Genomic DNA, 24536 nt, shown 5'->3' with positions numbered 1-24536 from the left:
AAATGTTATTTCTGAAATATAAACCTTTTATCTGCAGATTTCTTTCATCAGAACTTCATGTGCGCGACATCAAGTATATACAAATATGTATTAAGTATCTTTTTTTTTTGGGGGGGGGATACGTTAATATCTTATTTGGTCCGATTAAGTCCAAAAGAAACTTTTTACTTTGAACTGCAAATAATTCTCATTTGGTCCAGCATGTTTCTTTTTTTTTTTTATAATAAAAGTATGCCGAATCCGAGAAAATATGCTGGTCTTCAAGAAATGGCTTTTACTAGGTCAAAATGGCGGACAATTAACATTCAACGGTATTTATTAAACTTCAAGGTAAAATTCAGTTATAGCTTAGGGACATCCTACATGTATTACATGTGTTGAAATACCAACTGTAGAAGCGGTTACTTCATTGCAGGCGTTTGGTAGTTTATTGGCAAATTGTACTAATTTATGAGTATTTTCTTTTCCTCGTGATTTCTAGTAATTACAACATTGGTCCCAAGATATTTGAAACCTAGTTCAGTATTTCTTTTAATTTTTTAATTTTATTCAATTTTTTTTTCATCTCATTACCAACGAATATGTTCAGATTTTTCTGAGATTCCCTCGAGCAGTTTGTCTTATAGGAATTTTTCAAATATTTTAGTTTCATATTAATGTGGACTCCAATAAAATTAAACAATCTCAGTTCATGTTAATTTTGTTTTCTTATTTCAAAACAACTTTATAACATTTCATTTTCAAAAGGATTCAAAAATAGAAATGTTTAGAAATTTGAAAGGTTATAATCTTGAACAAGATTGATATTTTATGTTTTTTGGTAGAAAATAGAGCATTGTACTTTAAGGTGTTATATCGTTTAATACCGTTCCAACCAATAGTATCAACTGCATGCAACAAAAATCTCCTACAATTATTTGGTGTATAGATCCACCTTAAATATCTTCATTAAACGATTCATTATTTGAACAAGTCTGCATATTGATAAATGATATTGTTAAAACTAGGTGCGGGATTGATGAATCCTTTAAATGGACAATTAAAAATTATTCAAGTTAAGGTTTAAAACAGGTAGTGTTTGTGTGGGTTCATTTCATATCATAATCCTAAAAAAGTCTGATGTGAGGTTTTGTTTTATTGACAAATAATTATTAGATTATGATAAATTCTATGCTTTTTTACTTCATTCGTTTGCTTAGCTATACATTACATGCACTTTCCAGTAAACTTGACATGACATACATCTTGTTTCATGTATAAATCTATTTGATATTTGGTGTCATCACACCTGCACTGTATTACAATACATTATATTTGGTTATATTTGTAAGCCCCCCCCCCTCCCCCAGAAATTCCCACCAAAACTACAATAAATCATAATATATTGCCTTTGCTAAACTTTCTACTAAATTTTGTTTGTGAATTAGTGATTTTTGTTAAAATAAATCAACTTTCATCCACAAATGTTTGAAACGTTGTTACATAACATAATTTAAGGACGAGGAAGGATGTAACATCTTAAAGCTAAAGTGGGAAAAAGAAGAAAAGAGGCAAAAATGAATTTTATAGGAAGTTAACGCAAAAGTGATGGTTGAAACGTAGATAACATTGACAGATGTTACAAAGAAGATAACGCACAGTTAATGCAAGAATACTCTGCTCTCCTGTGATAAGAAAATGAACCTTTTATAAAATCAAAGTAATGTTCACCTTTTTAGAGAAATATATTATGTTAAAGGTTTACAAATTCTTGTAAAGAGTACAGTTAACGGTTTGGAATTTTCAATAAAGGATGAAATCTTATAACACAAACCAACATCCTCCTTTATCAGCTGAATTTAAAACAAAAATTAAACATGTTCATACGTAAGTAATTTTATTGAAGTCTTTTAGCAATCGTACTTTTCACAATGACATTCAAATGTTTATCTACTCTTTATCTTAAGTTTCACCATGCACTGTTTCTTGATCCTACAATGTAACAACTATGTTCCAGAATAAACAGAAAAGATACTCCATCGTTAGCTAAAAAGTGATGGAAAATGTGTCTATTATATGCGAAATTGTTAGACTTTTAAACCAAGTTACAAAAGTTTCCGTTCGAAGAAAAAATGGCGCTTCTTCAATATATCATATATTTTGGCCAAAAAAATAAATGAATGAAAATAACTTATAATTGTTATAGTTAAGATTATTAAGAAATCTTATGAAACATTCATATGGCTGTGTTTCATGTGCTCAACGAGGTTATTTTGTTTTTTCTGCTTTCTTCTCAAGACTTTTGTTCTAAGACTTGTTTAAAGTATATCATTATTCATTTGACAGGTTTTGTAAAATATGTCTTGTTACAACTCAATAATCAATGAAATCAATGCATTGTCCACCTGAAAAACAAAGTTGAACTAACTCTTAATGATTGCAGACGACCCCCCCCCCCCATTAATAAGCTTTTTCTTTTTTCGGGCAACATAAACTTGAACATTTTGCTTTTACTTACTTATATTTACTATACTTATATTGTATAGACTAAATGATATTCTAGATTTCAGCTACGTTTAATGTCTGCAATTGATTCACAGTTGTGTTTCGTATTTCACCTATAAATTATTAGAAAAATAAAATGCTTCCTATGGTATTTCCATCCTGTTTGAAAATACATGTAGTGAAAAAAGAAATCACTAAACGAAACAAACATATTTATCAAAGAAATATGTATATATGTTTTTTTAAAGCTACTTTTTGCATAGGTGAGTTACAAAGAAAAAAAAAATACAAGATATTATATATATATTATGATGAAAAGAATACAAAAGAATAAAAAAAAACCAACGGTATAAAAGAGGTTGCATAAAATAGTTTATCAAATGAGAATAAGATTAACAGTCAAGAAACACCTGTCTATGGTACATGTATACAGTCAGGGTTATATATTTCTTAAAATGCAAAAGTATTGTTTATGTTCAACAATGAAGGTAATAACCGTTTTTAACTTCATGACGCTTAAGTTCTGCAATCATGTAATTAAATTAATATAACATTGATGAACGAATATAAGTTGCTTATGTAGTATTTAAGAAAAAAATTAAATTGCAGATATAATGCAAGTAGAAGTAAGCATTGATAAAGAAGACACAATAATATAACTTGTTTTTTAAATTTCATCTCATCTTACAACGAACTAAAAACATATTGTGAAAATGGAACTTAATTGTTAATATGCTTTGTATATGACTACAAGTATATAAAAGATCTCATACCGAACGATCAATACTAAAATAAGTAATACACTGTGAGGAATCTATCTTAAAAATACATTTAAACCACCTTATTGGATGCAACATAAATCTATGAGAAATATCCGAGTAAAAGGTAAAAGCAAAATTTGTACATTTAACATTTTACAGTTAACTTATGTTAAAATTGTTCATTCCTCCAGTCTGCGACACTTCTCTCTTTCTTTCACAAATTAGAAGTTTAATCAGAATTTGTTTCATTTCTCTATAAATAAAGATGTGAAGATTCAAAATATAGCGAATTGTGCTCAATGTATAAAATTAGTCGTGACATTTTAAGTGCCTTTAAATTTTTAATTTATCATTATCTTAATTTTTTTGGCAAAGAATCTGAACTTGAATGTTGACGTTTAAGACTTACTTTTTCATGAGAAACACTTTGTGGACAACTTGTAGACATTGTTTTCTCTGACATTGATAACTCAGATGTCTTCTCTTTGGTTTGCCGAAATTTTTTAAGGAAGCTCTTTTTCTAAAAAGTAAAAAAAATGTTTATTTTTACAACTGAATTGATACTCTAAAAGTTCAAAGATTTATTATAGATTGAAGATCACAGAATTGCAAAGCTAGCCTTTAACTTAATCTAAGCATGATACCGTTTGCGACCAAAAAATAATTGAAGGAATTCTTTATAATGTCGATTTTTTAATCTTATATAAAAAGCAATTATAGATACTATTGATATCTTTGATTTATGATTTTCATATTTGATTTTAAAATGATAATACTATTAATGATAATCATGTGTAAATTAACATTCTTCCCTCACCTTGGGTTTCATCAATTGTTCATTTGATTTAGATTTCGACGGGCCTTGTGAACTTAGAGTAGTTTCTTTTGTCCCTCGCTCAGCGAAACTTAATATTGTACTCAAACTCTGGTATCTATTTCCTATGCCTTGCCTCACCTGACAAGAAATTGCAAATGTAATATTTGCTGTAAGATATTTTAATGAAATCCCAATAGATTTTTTCTTTGAAATAAAAAAAGAAGAAGGGTCATATCTAAATCAAGATTAAGATTTAAATAAAAAAAAAATAATAGTCATTTTTATATATGTATAGGTACATTATAAAATGTATTACAAATTTTAAAAGCTGACCTTTTTGTCCAACACAACGTGTGAAACAAAAATGAAAAACCCCTGAAAAATAGATATTTATTATAAAAATGGCAATGTGTAAGTAAAAAACATGATTCTGATTTTCAAAACAACAAATAAAATAGAACTTAATAAATAAGAAAGAAATGAAACTTCTTTTTTTCCCTAAGAATACTACTGTAAACATCTCTGCAAATTAAACAAAAGTGTAAAAATCCAAACACGGAAAAACCAGAAAACAAAACATATCAAACCTGGAATGAATTTGCAATGACAAATAAATACTGAAACACAACTGCGTTTTCGTTAACTGCCAGAATTCCGAACAGCCAAGTCACTCCTAGAACTGGCAGAAGTGTTCCGAGTGACCGCAGACCGGATCTAGTAATTATTGAAAATAATTGCTTTATCAGAACGATTTACAAATATAACATGTACGATTCCATGTTTTGTTATGCATTATGTTAGTGGGTTTGTGGCTCAGAAAAAAAACTATGAACAAGTATTTTGCATGTTTTGTGGATACATGCGATATGTTTGTGAAAACTAGTATTATTTTATTATGTTAAACTTTATGTTTGATATTCGATTGTCGGATTATGTTGCGGCATAGGTACTAATAAAACAATTTTTTTTTCTACACTGCTAGTAAACCAAATTATATGAATATCAAGATTATTCTTGGTTTGACTCACGACGCTTTCCTCTGTATGGAAGATCTTGCCACTATGCTTGAAGCAAACAACACCCTCAAAAGTGAAACAATTATGAGAATGTTGATCTGAAGGAAAAAAACACAATTAGTTTTCATAGTGAAACAACATTGAGTTTCAATTCTATGAGAAACATTTAAATTCGGTGCCCTGAAAAATCTCCAAATGTCTTTACGCTTTTGAAGAATTTGATGTGCAAGGAAAAACTGAATAGTAGAATTTGTTGCTCAAGAACTTACCAAACTAATCAGACAAACTGGAATGATAAACAAATAGAGAGAGCCACTTTTGATTGACAGCCAGCAGCTAAAAGGTTAAAAAATATTTCTTTACCGACTGGAGTCATTGGTAAACTTATTTACGGCAATAAATTCTGTTTTCAAGTATGTATGTAAAAGTAGATACATTCTTTAGTTCTTGCAAAGATAATACTATGTAAAATACGCGTACTATGACTTCAGGTGGTATCCTTTACCCCAAAACGCTCCAAGATTTGTTGCAGTAATAATGACTGGTATACCTGCAAAATAACCGCTATGAGAATGAAACAATATCATCCTTATTTTTTTAATACTTACATCTACTTCCATATTGGTATTTTACGCAACTACCCGACTCTTTTTTTGATCGATGTATACCGTGTTGACAGGGCAATTTAAATCGCTTTAAGCCCCGCCTCCTTCAAATTGCGTCAAATGAACTGAAGTAATCCCAACGATATTATGTATGAAGTTGAAGAAAATAATTAACCAAGTGCTTTAAAAAATACGTAAACATGCATCCATGTAACTTGTATATGGATACATGAACTTGTAATGATTCCATATAAATTGTATTAGAATTATTCAGCTGTTAATTATATTTTGTTTATGTGAATGCATATGTAGTCTGAAGATATAATTCAAATGAGGGTTTTTTTTGGTGATGATCCCACCAACCCCCAAAAGTTAAAATTTCATCGCATTATGATACAAAATAAAATAAAGAAAAAAATTGGTCACTTAAACGAACGTTTGAAAAGTCTATACAACTTTTTAAAATTTTAAGATTTATTTAAATAAAACAAAAGGAAATATCTTACATTATATGAAAATATATCTAAAAGGTTAAATCCAACTCGTGAAAGGTTCATTCAAATACATACCCCAGATTCCACCCAGAAACCAACGAATCCTTGATTTCGACTTGAAGTTGTTTGCAACATACAGGGCATAGTAAGTCACTGAAATACTCATGAAGTAATAAACACCTAACCCGAGCATACTGAAGAATGTCACTAAGAAAAAGTAGTGGATAATGGCCGTTATCGCGACGCAAGCAACCTGAAACATAAAAAATAATTAAACGCCGGTGATTAAATATATACTCAGTGTCGGTACATGTATACAGATTACTACTTTACAAATATGAATCCAATCATTTTCAATATATTTATTAAGGTACAATTTTACATGATTGTTTAATGCATTATGAATTTTTGTGCATTGTTTTTTTTCTTTATAAAATCTACGTACATGTATATATTAAATGTATAAGAACTATATATTCACATATTGGTTACCAGATAACATGAGTATTTTATGTTATACATTTTATCAATTTATTTTGAATGTTTCTTTGTAAGATCTACGTTTGTACTTTAATTATGATGTTATATATTCACATTGTACACTCATATACCTATCACTTATCAGGAGGTAGAAATTGATTTTTACCTCATTCGCTGTCTGTTCCACTGACGATATAAATATTGTATACGACAGTATTAACGATCCACAAATATTCAGCATCATGATGTTTTTGTCACTTCTAATAAATCTGAAATTTACATACAATGAAATGATGTAAACTTTCTGTAGTACATCTATACTCGCTGGAATTATATTTGTGCATGATACAAATCAGTCTTAGATACCTCCATGTCAGAATGTAAATCAAAGAAGTAAGAAACGTAAAAGCTATGGAGAGAGCTACTCCAACAAGAGACATCGTTTTTAAGAATGGACTTTCTTCTGATACCTAAAATGTAGTCAAGGTAGTTTGGAATATCAACAGCAAATTTCATTTTTGATTTCTTTGACTCTATTTGTATAAGAAAGGGGCGTTTACCTGAGTGTATGGTCTCATTAATATAGCAAAGTTTGTGAGATGGTTACACTGGCAAACTGTTCTCTGACGATTTGTTTGGTTCACAGTGCATTCCTCCTCAGACCATTTACTATATGAAAAAAAAAATGAATTAGAAATAAACCCACTTATTGCTGTAACTTTTGTATTAAAAAGCTTTAATTTTAAAATCAGAGAAAACAATTTGTTCACAATAACATACTTTAGATTGAAATCCCAGGAGACACATACAGCGCGCATTTCTGTAGACGTATTCTAAATACACAATGAACGATACAAATAATATAAAAACAGCTTAAATAAACCAATTGAATTAACCTAGGTTAATTGCACTTTACACGTCGGCAAAAATAGGAAACTTTTAAGTTAATTTTACATAATAACTTTATGTCAACTGTAAACCAAAATCACATATTTCTGACATCTTACTTTTACGGTGTGTCCAAACTTTAGATTGAGAGGTGGATTTAACACTCCTAGGTCTTTCTGTGTCGTGAGGGACAATATTTGGGAATTGACAAAGGATCTTTGCTTAGACTTTTCCCCCTGTTTGCCTTTCAACCCTTTACTGGTTGGTTTAATTGATTTTCCAAAAAGATATGAGTAAGATAGATCAAGTTTAGTATCGAAGCAAATTTAAAAAAAATCATACATTATGATAATATCAAATCAGATGTTTGAGTATTTGTCAGATTAACACAGATTTAGCTAGATGTAAATAAAGATTTAAACGAAAACTGAAAACTTGTTTTAACAGTTTACCTGTTAGAATCAGATCCCAGAATGTCTGACATTGTTTTATATAGAACAGCAACATAGTTGATCGCTTGTGGAAACATTAAAAAAACAATAAATAAAAAAAAATGAAAGATTGGTTGAAATACTCTTCCAGTATCAATAATTGTTATTAAATCGTGTTTTTACATAATTGTCTTTAACAATAAATGCATATACCGAACAAAAATAGTTTTTTTTTTACCTTTTGTAGCGTTTGATGCTTGTTTTGGTAATTTCAGAAAGGTAGAAATTTCTTCGGAGTTTAGAGAAACGTTGTTTGATTGTTCATCCGGAAAACGTATTCCCGTTTCATCGATTTTTGCCCGGTTGATAACAAGCTCTTTAAAAAAAACCCATCAATTTATACAGTGTTTTTTCTTCTACATGTATTGGCAATTCTAAACGATAAGGAAATGGCTTTTTACCAAAATTAGATCCGTTAAATTTAGTCGTTGTAATATTGTCGTTTTGGAGTGTAATCTTGCTGAAACGGTCCATATTTTTTAGGAGAAAGCTGGGGTCTTTTTCTGTCTAAAAGTAACAAACTTTGTAAAATACTAATTGATATTAGTGAGCAAATAAACCACAATGAAGCGTTATACTTTTCTGCTAAATGCATGCCATGTTTTTTTTTTTAACTTTTATTTCCTTACCTAATTTATTGAACTTTTCTTACATTATGTGTTAAAATTAAAGTTTCAGATAAATTTATCACTTGTCAATTTTTTTTTAATTTGAGTTTTGGATTGTTTGTAAAATGAATATTGTACGCTTTAGAGATGTTTGGACTCTGTAACAAAAGAACAATCCCAAATACTTGACACAAAATACTTATTTACATTGAATATTATGTTTGTGTTCGTTTAAACGAAAGCGTATTCGAACTACTGTTAGTATTCTTTGTATCACCTCACTCTGAAAATCAGTAAGTGTTGTACAATGACCTCGAACAAGTGTTGACCATGCACAGATGATCGAAATATTAAGCTGGTTAATATAATAAATCTTTCAGGTTTGACATTAAACGATGGATTGATTGTGCTCCAGGCCACAAGTATGCTCTTCTAAGTAATGACAACTTTTAACTTTGTCATATTTAGTTAATAAATACACAAATACAAGAACTTCATTAAAATTTTTATACCAAATGATTTGTTTTTGATTTATATTACAATATTGTATAATGTAAATTTACCTCTTTGCTTACTGTAGTCCAAGAGTTTGAGTTATTGGGCGATAAAATGTTATCAATAACAGCGTAAAATACCTGAAATTAATTAAAACATATAAAATATCGTTACTGTTAAATTTATAAGGAAATTGACATTGTGAACGGTATTCTTTGTGTACATTGTAAGCTGTATATTGCGACATCCTAAAAGACACACTAATTATTCCAACACCGTGAAATATCTGTTCTTTTTTGTGTCTGTGCATTATTCAGGTATACGCTAATAAAGATAACATGGACATTATACATCAACAAATTAAGACAATGGACGTTAAGTGCAAATTGCGGTAAACATAAAATTATCTTTCACCTAAAATCAGAGAACTGAAATAAGAGAGCCATATGCAAATATTTGTGTCATAACTAGTTTGCTGTTGATAATTTTAGTTACATATTTTAGAAACACAAGACTTAGTGAAACAGTTTATGAGTAAACGCTTCTTATGACACATGTTAATCCGACTATTTAGGCAAGATTTACATAGTGCTTTGAACATGTTCCATTGAATAAATCAAAAGGAGAAGGACGGAACAATGAATTGCCATTGAATATAAAATAAGCAAGTAGAATCACAAACAAAATTTACTTTGAACGTGTTAGTTACAAATTTATTCTACTGTTCGAAGTTTTTGCTGCAGGCATAGAAAACAGGTACACGTACATTTTAAAATCATATCACTTTAACCAAGAAAATAATCAGTACTTTTGAGTGAAAAGGGTCAAAACAATTATTCAGTGTTGATAACGAGGGAAACGTTTTCGCCGACTTTTCACAATTTTCTAGTCCAACACTTTTTAATAATAGGTGAATGAATGAGAGGTTATAACGTAGATAATTCCAATACATGACCTCTTTTTCGATAGTTAATCCTGTAGCGTTGGTTACTGTTACAATCTTCTCTAAAACACCAAGGGACAAACTCAGATCACCAGCACCGATTCCATATGTTGACGATGTCAGGTTTTTCATCAGTTGTAGAGTATTGTTTACTTGATCCTGTGTTTCATTTCCGATGATACTTTCGAACTTGAAAAAAAAACAAAACTTATTTTGAAAGATTTTTACTACAATAAAAAATGATTCATACACTCATGATGTAATAAATCATTGTTTATGCATTATGTAAGGTAACTTACAAGTGACGATGCATTCACCAAAGCTTCGTTGGTGCAGTTGATAAAGTTAGGAGGTTCCCATTCTCCATGTTCATCACAAAATCTTGTTGCCACTCCTAGATTAGATTTGTTTGTAAATGAATAATAAACATAACAAATTATACTATGAGAAACATTCTTATATACCACTTTTTGGGAGTTGATTTTAATCAACTGTCCTATGCAGTTACTCTGGCAAACCCAAAGTGAAACAGTGTTTGGACCTGAGCACAAATCATCACCGCTGACAAGACTTAGATCTTGAAAATAATGGATAAATTCGGTGAACTGTATGCTGTACCATTGGTTTTCAAGGAAACGTTTTTTAAATACCTTGAAAATAGTCAGATTTTATAAAGTACGAACAATTTAATTATATTTTGTAGTTGTATGTATTCCTACGCCAGTGTTCAATAAAGTTTCGTGCAACCAGACGCTCGGCTATATCCGTAAATCTCCGAAAAGCAGAGAGTCTCTCTTCGTAGTCGGAGATTAACGGAGACAGCCGAGCGTCTGGTTGAACGGGACTAGAGTTCAATATTGCGTGGATCCAGACGTGAACAATTTTTAGAAGCATTTCGATTACTGATACACAGTTTAGTGGAATTAATTCTATCTTTGAATATTACACAGCATGATTCATATAAAGTTTCATATTCAAGAGAGCAAATAACAAAGAAAATTGTTATTTTTAATTAATATAATTCAAAAATCAAGAAGTTCCTGGTGATGTATCGAGAAATGTATTGACAAAATTCAAAAGAAAAAATAAGGACATTTACTCGAGGATGTCCTAAACAACAATTTTAAAGCTGTTAAAGAATATTGTGTGAAAAATTCGACATCGGAATGAGTTGATTTATAAGATTATCTAAATGTAAGGAGAAGTAAATATTATCTTTTGTGTTGTATCTTTTGTATATCTTTATACGATTTACGTTTATGTGCATTTGCGCAGGAAACGTTAACAGCAAAAAGAAAAAAAAAGAAAAAAAAAAGACTCGACACCAAGTTTTCAAACGATCGTATCAAGATACACTTAGTGTATATTTATACAAAATTTTACATAGTTACTAACATTTTATATCAATATAGCGATTACGACGTAACTTTATTTAACTGAATAATTTTTGTAACAATAAATATTAATTTTTATGTATCTAGAATAATAAAGTATATAAATGTATGAATCAGAAATCTCATGATAAAGTCTTACGTATCCATCTTCTAAAACGTATCTTCTAGTCTGTGTGTGAGAGAGAGAGAAAGCGAGAGTGATGAAGAGAGAGAGAGAGAGAGAGAGAGAGAGAGAGAGAGAGAGAGAGAGAGAGAGAGAGAGAGAAAGAGAGTACGTCGATGAACAAACGTCTCTACACAAGTTATACATGTAACAATACACGGGTAGGTAAAAACTTAAAACTGTTTTTGCAATTTAAAAAAAAAATTACAACTGTATACAACTTTTTATAACAATTTGCTCTAGGCTACCTTTTTGATATTTAGGACACGGCTCTTTTAAAGTTATTCCCGCCATGGTAGTATTCCATAATATTCCATATATTTGTTCATCTTTGCAACTCATCAATTCTTTAGGATCTTCAAAACACATACATCTGTTAACTATAGCAAAATGTGTCATTAAGGAAATTTATTCAGTTCACAAATCTTTAAGAATGGAGATAATTTACTAACAAACATGTATGAATATACATGGGTGTAGAATGTCATTTACACATATGTTCTAATTTTTAGCTTATTTTGTTACGGATTTCAAAAGTCAAAGAATACACTTAAGCCCTTCTGTAGCAATATCTTAGGTTTAGGTATCATTATTGTTACGAACCCTCGATGTTGAGGTACAAATATATGACGAAACAGTAATGCTTAATCTCCAAATAATGTTGAAGCAACATTAAATATAAAAAATGGAAGTTTGAAACGTTAACATATCGTTATTATTTCATTCATAAATTTATTATTTCATGAGAAGTAAATACCAAATACATATTGGTGTTTTGTATATCTCGAATCACAGCCCTGACAGGTGCCCGTCTTGACGTGACTTTTGCGACAATCGGGGTCAGAACAAGAAATGTAGCAATCATCACCGGTGTATCCAGGTAAAGGGCACCCTAAACAAATAAAGATTTTTTTTTAATTCTTGGTTATAAAATTTAGGTTTGTTTTTAATTACTTTATAGTTTAAGATGAAGTTGAGTTAATTTTTTTCTGAATATAGACATAGTAAACGGTCTCAATTATTTAAATTTAATGCAAAACTATTTTTTCTAAATGATGGTTTCAGACCCAGAATAGTTTTTACAATGATGAAATAACTAGTCAGAATATTATTGTAAAAATAAGTAGCTGATAAGGGGTATTTATGGTGTGTCAAATTATTGACTGGTAAACACTTTGTTTCAAACTCTGAATATATAGAATGTTGCTGCTGATTTCACAATCGACAATTATAATGCGTTCCCATTTCATGTAAACAGTATAACTTCCCAATTATTCATCTTGTTCATTTACAATGACAATGAGCTTGGCATGGAGGTACATATAATTAAATACAAGGCATGTAAATATGCACCATTTAAACCTATGCATAAAGATCTCCATTGCATTTACTAATTCACGACACCACCCTAATTTACATTTTTAGGCTAATAATTTTATTTTGGAAAACGTTACAATTTTAAATAGAATATTTTTTTTCTTTTCTGTAAATTATCCTGTTATACGCTTGAAATACTTACCATACACTTCAACTTCGCAAAGAGAGATGAATACAGAAAGCACATAGTAGTAAAAGTAGGTAACGTTGGGCAGTCTCTCGTTGTAATATATCACGTATTGTCCATTCAGAGAACATGGGGTATCAAAAACGTCTGGAAAAGTGTCCAGAGTAAAGTTGTCGTCTATATAACACAAAACCCCATCCGATTTGCTGGTTGTATTGGAGACGTATATAGAAAATCCCAAAAGCTGCGTTTTTCCCCTAACTGACCAGTATGAATCTATATCGAAAATTTTAACTAGTTTATTTTTTGTGAACTACCATTAGGAAACACAAATACATAGAAAGCGTTAAAAATTGTAAGAAACGATTGTTAAGTTTTCTCTTTATAAAATGCTTCCTTTCAGATAACTCTGTACATGCCATTGCTATACTCATGTATTTCTAAATGAGTATTTAGAATGTCTTAGTTCTTGTAATCTATAGTAATTATCATTGGTCTGAAATGTACACTAGAACAAAATCCACAGCACAAAAACAAAATGTTCTTAAATACTTTTTGGTAAATAATTTAATGGGGGACAAATGTTTTGTGTAATGAATTATTACATTCATAGATAAAATCATTGATTGTATATCAACTGGAATTCTATTAAGTTTTTATTGCATTTCAGAAAATGTGTTCCTGTTTATTTTCATTCTTAAAAAAAGAAAAATATATAAAAGTTTATGTCAGCGAGCATTCTTCAATCCAAACTTATCTAAATTCACCTCATTTTTTGGCTGTTCACAATAATATGTTAGGCACTACAATAATCGAAACGAAAAAACAGAAATATATTGACATATGTACAAAAGTTGTCAACCAATGTCCGAGGTTATGTATGATGTTTGTACACAGTTAAATTATATTTCAGTTACATTTATCGATGGTAAAAAAAGTTTCTTTCAAAATTATGAAACTGTCAGAATTGATTTTCATTTTCTAATAAAGCCATACATAAAAGTTTGATGTACAATGCATGATGTATTTGAATCTCGGACTAATATAACACAATATAAAATGCATACTCTGCAAGTTTTATTTTAATGAATTTCAATTTAGTTTTTTTTTAAACATGGATGAAATCATATGATTACTGTTTTCTAGCTATATTTTCGTAAGTGTACATTGATATATGTACAATGTAATTGTTTTAACAAACACGGTTTATTTTGGGAAACATTATACCCTGCGCTATATTGAAACAAAAGCATTTTGGAAAATGTTCCTCATTAAACTTTTAGTAAAAACTCAATTACTCGCACGATATTTTGATGTAGAATACATGGTCTGTAGAATAACGTTGACAAATTTACAAAGATTTCGCCTAGCGTAAGGCCCTTGTTAAACAACGATACAAAATTTTAAAAAAGACCGGTATCATGTCATTTAAGTTTTTAAAAGTGTTTAAAAGTGTTTTTGCAACTATATATACAGAAACATACTATTGGGGTAATATATCCGGATATCATGGATGCTGTAAATACTGGTCAGATTAACCCACCAGGTGGCGTTTTGTCCTGCATTAGTGCATGAGCATTGCCCACCATTGACGTATAAATCCGACTTCTGCCCATCCACAGCATTGGTTGAATTTGTGTTGTATTTGAAGCTTTCTGGATATTGATATGTTGGTCTACCAAGCGCTAAATTAACTAAAGAAAAACAACGAAATGTACATTATTTCGTGTGAATCTTTCAATATTCAGATTTTTATAGTGTTACATCTAATTCGCAATTCTTTAATTCCCTTGTTTCACTTATTTACATGATGCCCCAGATATTGAAAATGGTACGGAGAAAACACAATTATGCTACCCTAATCCATAAAGTTTTCACCTTTGCACTCTGTGCCCCCCCCCCCCCCCCTTAAAAGAAAATGGTAACTTAACGTTGGTAACAACGTTATTGTTGACAAGCCACTCGTGTTAAATAGTTCGTGTTGCGTGGGTGATCGTTCGTGTAACGTGCGGGATCGTGCGTGTATCAGGAAAAATGGTTTGCGTTTTTTACCGTGGGTGTTCGTGCGTGATCGTGCGGTTTTTTCGTTTTGTAACCTTAATTACGGAATGTCAGGATTTATTCTGAAAACAACGACAAATAGGCTTTGTAAAACATTGTGAATTTAAACCTTTTTATTGTCACGGTTCATATTAATTTATTTATTTAATGTTCATCAGCGCACATTGCTGATAGAACGCAATGCTGTATGTATGAATGAGTGCATGTGTGAATGTTGTGATAAGTCACGTGGTTTTTCCATTTTTAGGATTTAGTGACCAGGTACATGTATATATGTCTTATTGACCAATGACAGACGACTTTAAACTCGTTAATATGCATGTTTTACTTACTTCGCTCACTATATAAGCGCAAGTCCCGCCAAATCTAGTACCCACAGATTCTACCCTTTACGGCGCTAGTATCATTTACTGTTATATTCCATTCCTGATCTTCAAAGATCCAGTTATTTATTTATTATTTGAAGTCCTGGATACCTGGTAAGATCACTGTTAAACATATTATTGTAACATCATGTTCAGTGATATTGTCGGTAAATCACCGGTATTATAATTGGGAAAACCATTGTGTTTGTAATTTAATTTAATATGTAGTACATGTAATTGTCTTTCGTCAATATCTTTCGTCAACGTGTGTGTGTTGTGTTGTGAATGTGTTTTCTGTGTTTTCTAGGTTTCTTTTCATATATAATATAAAAGCAAAGTACGAATCCAAGTCTTTGATCGTTATTTATTAACGACCCTGTGACAATGGCGCCCACGTTGTTTATGCTTTGAAGGAAACCAGGGTCCAGATTCCAGCTCCAGGGACAAGGTTCCAACACCAGGGCCAGACATGTTCGAGGCGGCTGTGTGAAAGTGCCAATATCCTTGTGAAAAGTAGGCCTACAACTTCAGTTTATAAGTGAGCGAGCTCCGTCGACCACTACTACTATTCATCTGTTCATACCATGGCTAGCTATTGTTCATACTCGGAGATGAGTTCAATTCAGGACACCGTCCAGTGATCCGATTATTTGTGGAGATCTCTTGATCTAGTGCGGGAACAGGTGTATTCGCGTCGAAAACTGCGCGCAGTGATAGCATCGATTACAGAATTTCCATCTGTGAAAAATTCCAATTAAATGTGAACAAGTGCTATCCATTTATGTATATGTTCTATGTTTTGTAAATGTCTGATTTGTTTGTAATGTCAATTGTCTTTGTTGTTTACATGTCGTTTATGTTGATTGAATGAGAGTAAAGCCGGCTGTGTGCAAGGTGCGTGCTATTCAAGCGTGAAAGTGATCGGGCTCGAGATTTTTTTTTCATGTGTTTTGATTTTGTACTTCCGGAAGTGTAGAAACGTGTTTTCCCTAGGTATAATATCAGTCTGAATCGCGATTATGAACGATATTTACACTGAAAATATGTACACGTTTACTCAATGATTTGTTTAGCATATGTTGATGTTGTCATATGTGTTTTGTGGACTGTCAATGTGTCTGTCTTAAATTTTTTTGTGTTTTCGTGAACAATTTTCCCCACCCCTGCCCACCCCAGCCTATGATCCAAATATTATTGGTCAACTGCGCGCGTTGCATTTCACGATATTTATTTGCAGCCTTGACTAACCCTGAATACAGGACACCAGGACATTTGGACAAAGAAGACTGACAATCGGGTATTTATTAGTTGTGTAATGACTTAGTGTATACAGTTGTCATTAGATACTTCAAGTCGTGTGTGCATTAGATTTAGTGTGTATGCTTCATGTCTGTATGGTAGAACAAATGCGCATTGCGATAATTATTTTCAATTTGCTTTTGTGTCTGTCTCAGTGTCTGAGGGAAGTAAGTGTCACTATGGCGAGTAATGATGAAACTTCATTGGAAGATCTTATCAGTCAGATAAATTCAGAAAATCATTACAGGGTTATTCCAAAGGAAGAATATCAAATGTTACTGAAGTGTAAAGCTGATAGTGTCAAACAAACTCCTTCTTGTAATCCCAGGTTACCATTTGCTTCTACAGATGAGGGTGCTAGGCCAAAGTTTAGTCCAAGGGTGAGTTTGCCCTTCCCCAGGTTATTTAACTCTACTATGACTAGTGCTCTGTGTCAGAACTCCAACCCAAATCAGTCAAACTGCCATCTTTTAGTGGTAGTGAAACATTACAAAAAGGGGATGTCAGTTTTGAAGTTTGGTCTTATGAGGTTAGATGCCTTAAGAGCCAATTATCAGAAAATGCTTTATTACAGCTTGTTCGTAGTTCTTTGAAGGGCCAAGCGCGTGAAATCTTAATGCCTCTTGGTGAATATGCCACGATTGACAACATTCGCGGGAAATTGGAAGACTTTTATGGGAATGTCTGCACACCTGAAAATATTATGCAGAATTTCTATGCAGATCATCAGAAAGAAGGTGGGGCAATTGTTACCTATGGTTCTAGATTGGAACAATGTATATCAAAAGCTGTAAGATTAGGTCACATTGACTCTAGTGCTAAAGACGCAATGTTAAGGTCAAAGTTCTGGTCTGGATTGAGACGCGCTCAATTAAGAAATGCTACCACACATAAGTATGAATCAGTTAAAGAGTTTTATTCACTGCTGAGAGAAGTGAGACAGATAGAACAAGAGGAAAATAATTTAAAATCTGTCAATGCAGTTACAAAGCCTAGTGTTTCCATGTTGACAAATATTGATTCTCTCACTATTCAGAATTCAGAATTTGAACAAATGCAGAAACAACTCTCAGATCTACTTGGTCACATGAAAAAGCTTGATGATCGCATGGGTAAATTAGAGCAAAATGTTTCATCAAACAATTATAATCCACAAAATGCTTACAGATCAGACTCCTTTCAGGGTAGACAAAGATATTACCCAAGAGGCAGTGGAAACTACTCACAGCAACATAGGAGGCAATTCCAACAGCAGAATCAGTCGCGCAATCAGCAGACTAAAAGTGGTAACTCTGGTCAGGTTGGAGGTAACAATTTAAACTAATATCATCTTCTGTTGTGGGGCAAACAGAGGATGCAATTAATGAAAGCCCTATCAGAACAACAAATCAACAAAATACTGACAGTTTATTTTCTAGATTACTTGGTGAATCCAATGATACTGAAATATTTATCAATGGTGTCAAGACCAAAGCACTGATTGATTCAGGCTCTATGGTATCATGCATTTCAGAAGAATTTTTCAAATGTTTGAATCCTATGCCAATTTGCATGATATGTCAGAACTTGGACTGAACGTTCAAAGTGCCAATGGCAGTTTGCTACCTTACAGTGGTTATGTAGAGTTAGAAATTTGTGTACCCTGTTTTGGTAACTCATCTTATGCTATACCTGCTCTTGTAGTTCCTCAGACTAATTATTCAAAAATTGTGCCTGTTATTGTGGGAACTAATTTCATTCGTATTTGCAGGAATACTTATGAACAGACATTAGATGAAGATGTCCCAGATGAGTGGAGAGTAGCATTTAACAGCTTAAAAGATGAAAGGCCAGTAAAGACAACGAACAATTCTAAATGTAATGTACTAATTATGCTTGATTATGCATGATTTCGATAGACAGAAAGACATGTTATTTGACTTAGTCATTTTAGAATTCGATTGCTCATAACTAATAGAAGAGTTTTTAATCAAACGTTGATCTATGTCATGACATTGAGCAAAATTTAAAATAAATGAATACAATTTAGAGGATTCGAATGGTTATATGAGAAACCACAAAAAATGCTATGTTTCAACAGTTTAATCCATAAATTAGGTTTCGCAGCCCCCTACCATGACCATCCTATGTTATACTATGATATTCGATTTTAATGCTAAAGGTTTCCAATGCAATGCTATGAGATTTGTATGCTTTGCTATGGGAAATTGAAATAAAGGGCTTAATGATATGGTATTGTATACTATCCTATGCTATGCAATGAGATTTGAACAAAAACGCCTATATACACAGAGTTCCACACATTTGGAAGTAAAAAAAAAGAAACAAAAGTGTACCACCATTTAGCTATGTGAACATCTATTTTTTGTTAGATAAAAACATTTAAAACAGAGTTAAACTTATTATGTATGCTATGCTATGGTAAACAATGGTATGATATGACGAAAACAGTTCTATGAGAGATTGTATGTTATGGTATGCGATTTCAATGCTATGCTATGGTGTATGCTGTAAAGAATATTTTTGAACTGATTGTATATCAAAGCTTGTTTAAAATCAGATATGTGACAATTTTCAAAATTAGTTTAAATATAGTACCAAAAACCCCCCACTAAATTAAAGTATAAAGATCACATTTCAGAACGATGCCCTAATAAGAATTTGATAAAGTAGACGGTTTATTGTTAAGTGTTACAACATAAAGGATAAACCAATCACCTCATTAAAAAGGTAGACGCTCTTAGTACCTAAAATACACTCTTACATGGGAAGGTAAAAGTAAATACCGTTATTGAAAATATTACGCTACATTGAAAATACAGTTTAATTTTATACTGTTTCCTTTTATTTTATCATATAACTGTCACTGTATTTTTCGTTCTTATTATTCATACTACCACATGTAAGACGAACATATAAAGGCAGTTCTTAAATGATAGTGGCTTGGTTACATGAATTGTAGGGCTAATATGTCTTTTTGCGGTAATTTGCCTCTTCATTGAAGATGTGATACTAAAAAAAAATGTAAAGCTCTTATTTCAGTGTGAATAGTAAAATGGGTAAAACCAATGTCTTAAGACAAAAACAGTTGTTATGTAATAAAAAAGGGTTCAAGTAATGCACTGAGCATTTAAGAAAAGGATAACATGTAGTATGATTATTTATATTTTTAGTTATTGACTTATAATAAAAGATTAACTGTTAATTAGATTGATTGTTTTAGCTATTTTCCTATCAAAACAATTAAACTGTTTAATCAATTGACCACATGAGGCACCGAAATAAATTAACATAAAACTTCAACTGTTTCAGGAGTCAGGCTTTGGGCAATTTATATTGTAAAGTAAAGCATAACATTTATATTACTTCATAAACTACATGGGCATTCATGAGGAAGGAAAGTCAAAAAACATATTTTATTTATATTTATAAAATGGTTAAAATTATCAAATGTAGTCATGCTGTTTTGAAATTAAAATACATAATCAAGCTTTAATGCACGGTTGAAGTTAGTGAAATCGTATTTACTGGTGGCTGACATAATGTAGAACTATTTTGCATTCAAAACCAAAAAAAAAAAAAATGATAATTATGACGTCACACCATCTACTCTGATTTGGTTTCACATATGCAATGAATACAGTGCTCTGGTTGGTTTATGCCTTTCTTTACACAAATATCCTACAGAACAAAAATAATGTTTAGGTTCACATGCCGATCTAAAAAATAAATGTATGCATGCATAAATATATGCATTTTTTTTTATCAAACAAATGACAACTTTTAATCTGCATTCATTCAATGTTGAAAACTACTTCGAGTAAATTCTATTCCAAGTCAAGTTTTTTGCTAACTCAATAAGTATGTTACATGTAATCGGGATGCTTAAAATACATTCTTTTAACTCGGAATTACCATGCCGAGATAACGACGGCAGATAATTTCTAAGATACTTGGTATCTGTTGAAAATTTCCTCATCTCTCTGACAATTAACCTCTTTAAGTTTTTAAAGAACATTTTTGTCTGAGGTTGGTCTGTAATTCTGGCGATAGTCAAAGGTAAAAGAAAGGGTCTCAAATCAGTATTGTTTTAAATTTTTCCAGAACTTTTTCTTTAGAGGGAATAACATGATTTGCTTATACTGATGCCATATTGATTAAACAAACCGGAATAGGTGGTGTGACGTCATAGATTAAAGTTCCAGTGGTAGATCCCATAGCGACGGGACATTAACATTAGGCGATCAATTTTCCTGATTCAATGCAATGTAATTGTCCCCGGGAAATAATGAAGCAAACAAATGAAATAAAATATGAATTACAACTATAGCAGATGCTAGTTAATTAATTTCTTGTACAACATTTTTTTTTAGTAACCTACTCCATTAAATCACCACTACCACATGAATATCAGTTAGTTACATTTTTTTTAAATTTCTGTGTTTAACGTTTTGAATGCTAAGATAATTTTTGGTCAAGAGAGTTTTGTTAATATACTCTAATTCTTTTTCTCGTGACATCGATGTAAAACAACATGGTTTGAGCTTTGTTGAGTTAACAAAAAAAATAAGGTAAAGTTGGGTTTAAAGTTGGCTATCTTTACAATTAAAAAAATATGCCCATTTAAAAAATTAAATGTCGCAATTTTTAAATGTCCTTAAATACAGTCATCATCTCTTATCATCAAGTACCTTGTCAAATGCATTTCCTGTATATGTCCACGCGGGGGTGTTAAGGAAGCATATGGGCAATTAAATGTCTTATTTTGAATGTTGTATTCAAAATCGTGAAATTAAATAATTATTTTGAATAAGATAAAAAACTTAGTATTACCCTTTAGAAAAAATGTCAGTGCAATAAAATCGGGTAGTACATTACTGCCACATTGGTGCATTATCACGTGACAACTATAAATAGCATATGTATATTCCTCAAATGAAAATGAGATAGAACAACACCACCCCGCGGTTTCCAAAATAAAATAAACATACCAAGTGAAGGCAAAACATCTCAGTTTAATCAAAACCGCTGCTTGAATCCTATGTTTTTCCTTATTAAAAAGTTATTCATCCGGTTCTCGTAAAACCTTCCCAACTTTTATAAAGTTTGCACGGAAAACGGCAAATTGCATCAAAACAACACACAACATGGGATTCTAGAGCAGCACTTTTCAATTTAAGCATTGATCAAAATAACGATAGGTATAAAATTTCAAGTTCACTATATACGGGGTAATGTTGTTCTAGTCGGATTTTTATATCGTAAACAACGACAGAGTAAAGCCTGGCCGAGAAATAAAAGCAAATTTACATACCCATTAGCGAATGATTGATACAACTAACATTATTCCCAGTATTCTTATGTTCAATTCTCAATAAATCACACCACAATACTTTATTAGAGTTTTTAGATTAGCTACATTTTGAATATGTTTACAAAAAATAAATGTCTTTAGTACTTTTTATTTGTTTTTGGTCTACGTTTCGTTGCTCAGATGTATGTACATAATAACTAAGATTTGTAATTTCACGGAATTACATGCAACTCAGATTCCATATGCTTCTTTAACACCCCCGCGCAATTAGCATTCACATGTACATTTTGGACGGCTTTTAGCGCCGCATATAACTTGAGTATTGACTAGCACAACAAAACACATTAAAAAAGAAAATTGACACATATATCTACAGTTTTTTTTTACCATGTTAGAGTTAATAATTTAGGATTTACCTTGCTACCCCTATCCCATTCAAAAAGATAAAAAAAAAATCATTGGTAGCACCCGTTTCTAAATTAGATTATTGCAAAATTTCTTATATTTATAACTTATAACATTGTTAATTTGTTCTTTACTCACCGTAAGCAAAGCTTGATGAAATACAAAAGTGAAGACACAGAATAGTCTTAAACATATTCTGACGATCACCAACAGCAAAAGACATCATTGTTAAAACTGAAAATATGAAAATGATATTTACTTTTTTTTGTAAAAACTAAATACTATAGTCATTTTAAGTATTTTCTTAAATATTTCTATCTTTCACTTTGAAAAGATAATAACATTTCTAATGTATTCTTATGTTTTACTTTGCAGTCTTGATGGGTTACTAATTTGGCTATAAGTAATACTTAAAGAATAGTAATATTAAAAGTAAAAGAAAAAATGACACCTATACATAATTAAGATCATTAATAAATTTCGTCATTAAAAAAACCACTTAGGGTTAAACTACTGAAAGAACCAGATTGTTGAAGGATTTCAATACCAGCAAACATTAGTTAAAAATAAAGCAAATGTGGAACAGTAGATGTATATATTGTATTTTATTAACATATTTACTTAAATAAGTGAAATTAAAGTTTCATTAATTCTCTGCTTTAATCAAATCTTAATGTTTGCCATTTGCCATTTATTGTCTCAAGATTGCCTTAGATATTTATTCATATAAACGAATTTATTAAACAATATTTTTGCAAAATATTTATGAATATCAAATCTTTATTCAGTTCATTTTTGCACTTTAATGAACATTATATCCTGATTTATTTTGTAGTCTTTATATAAATACTATGCATTTCTATATTTGTACAAAGTATGTTAACAAGTGTTTGTCATTTAAAAGAATAATTCAGAACTGTAGATGTAAGAACTCTCATAAACAGTACTTAGCTACGAGAATTATAATTGCAATAAAGACGACAATTATTCTCAAACAAACAAGTGTACAACTCAAGCCAGATAAAACAATCTAAGTACTTCCTTCGTGAATTCCTGTTACATGCAGTATACTGACACTACATTAGCTCTTTTAATGAAAAAATTCTTTCAATCGAGTGATGGAAGACTTTTTACACATTTAAACATGTTAATAATTTTTAAAACACATGATATTGTGATTGATGTCGGATTTGCAACACTGGCGATTAAATAAGAACTTGATGAATGTTGTAAAAAAATTAATGAATAAATTTATTAAAAACTTAGTATTAAACCTATCTATCAATAACAAATTGTTGTTCTTGTTTAAATAACGGCGATATAGTTTAATTATAAGGTTCAGATAAAATAGTACATCAGTAAAAATAAGTAAAAAAGTAACAGTATATATGTTTATTTGCTTTATTTTTAATGTCACCATTTAAATATTAAAATTGTTAATCTTTAGATTAAAGTGTAGTTTTATCTGTAGACTAGTACTTTTATTGATTGGATCGCCAAATAATCATAATAACTGAACAAACCTGACTCGGTTAAAACATCTGATAACATTGTTGCAAACTTAATTCATTGGTAGAAAAAAAAGTTTAAAAAAATACTATTAATGAATAATGGTCAGTACCAAAAGCAAACCGTACAGACAGAGTAAAGCATAAAAATCACACTAGTAGTACTTACATAACAATGTTCTTTCGAACTTCTATCATCACACTACTCCGTGCAACTGCCGTTATACGAAGCCAGCAGGGATGTTTAAAAGCAGCTCTTGGTATAATTAAAAACCTTTAGTGAGAGTTTGCAATGCAATTAAGGCTGTATAAGTCATTTGCTCAAACAAAAGAAATATGGAAACATGTACATATAATGTTGTAAAAATATTTTGTTCAAATATTAAATAAGGAATGATGCATTTATGAGCACTTTGACATTTCCCAAGTAATACCATATAC

General features: G+C 31.0%; 1 protein-coding gene across 1 annotated transcript; it reads right to left on the bottom strand.

Annotated features, from left to right (window-relative positions):
- Positions 1-1899: 1899 nt before the first annotated feature.
- LOC136270873 (adhesion G protein-coupled receptor E3-like) lies at positions 1900-24349 on the bottom strand. Its single transcript, XM_066069762.1, has 26 exons — positions 24265-24349; positions 22726-22821; positions 14628-14837; positions 13159-13419; positions 12397-12531; positions 11888-11995; positions 10382-10476; positions 10095-10271; positions 9208-9279; positions 8438-8543; positions 8215-8352; positions 7998-8061; positions 7665-7803; positions 7438-7490; positions 7218-7326; positions 7024-7127; positions 6824-6926; positions 6253-6430; positions 5559-5628; positions 5348-5414; positions 5091-5176; positions 4650-4776; positions 4396-4437; positions 4063-4200; positions 3655-3765; positions 1900-3498 (listed from the first exon to the last, which is right to left on the bottom strand). Exons 2-26 carry the CDS (start codon positions 22811-22813, stop codon positions 3475-3477), a joined length of 2805 nt encoding a protein of 934 aa, XP_065925834.1. The 5' UTR covers positions 22814-22821; positions 24265-24349; the 3' UTR covers positions 1900-3474.
- Positions 24350-24536: the final 187 nt, after the last annotated feature.

Source organism: Magallana gigas, chromosome 1, assembly GCF_963853765.1.
Source record: "Magallana gigas chromosome 1, xbMagGiga1.1, whole genome shotgun sequence".
Lineage (NCBI taxonomy): Eukaryota > Metazoa > Mollusca > Bivalvia > Ostreida > Ostreidae > Magallana > Magallana gigas.
Note: the sequence above shows the minus strand (reverse complement) of the source record. Positions and strands in the feature narration are given on the sequence as shown.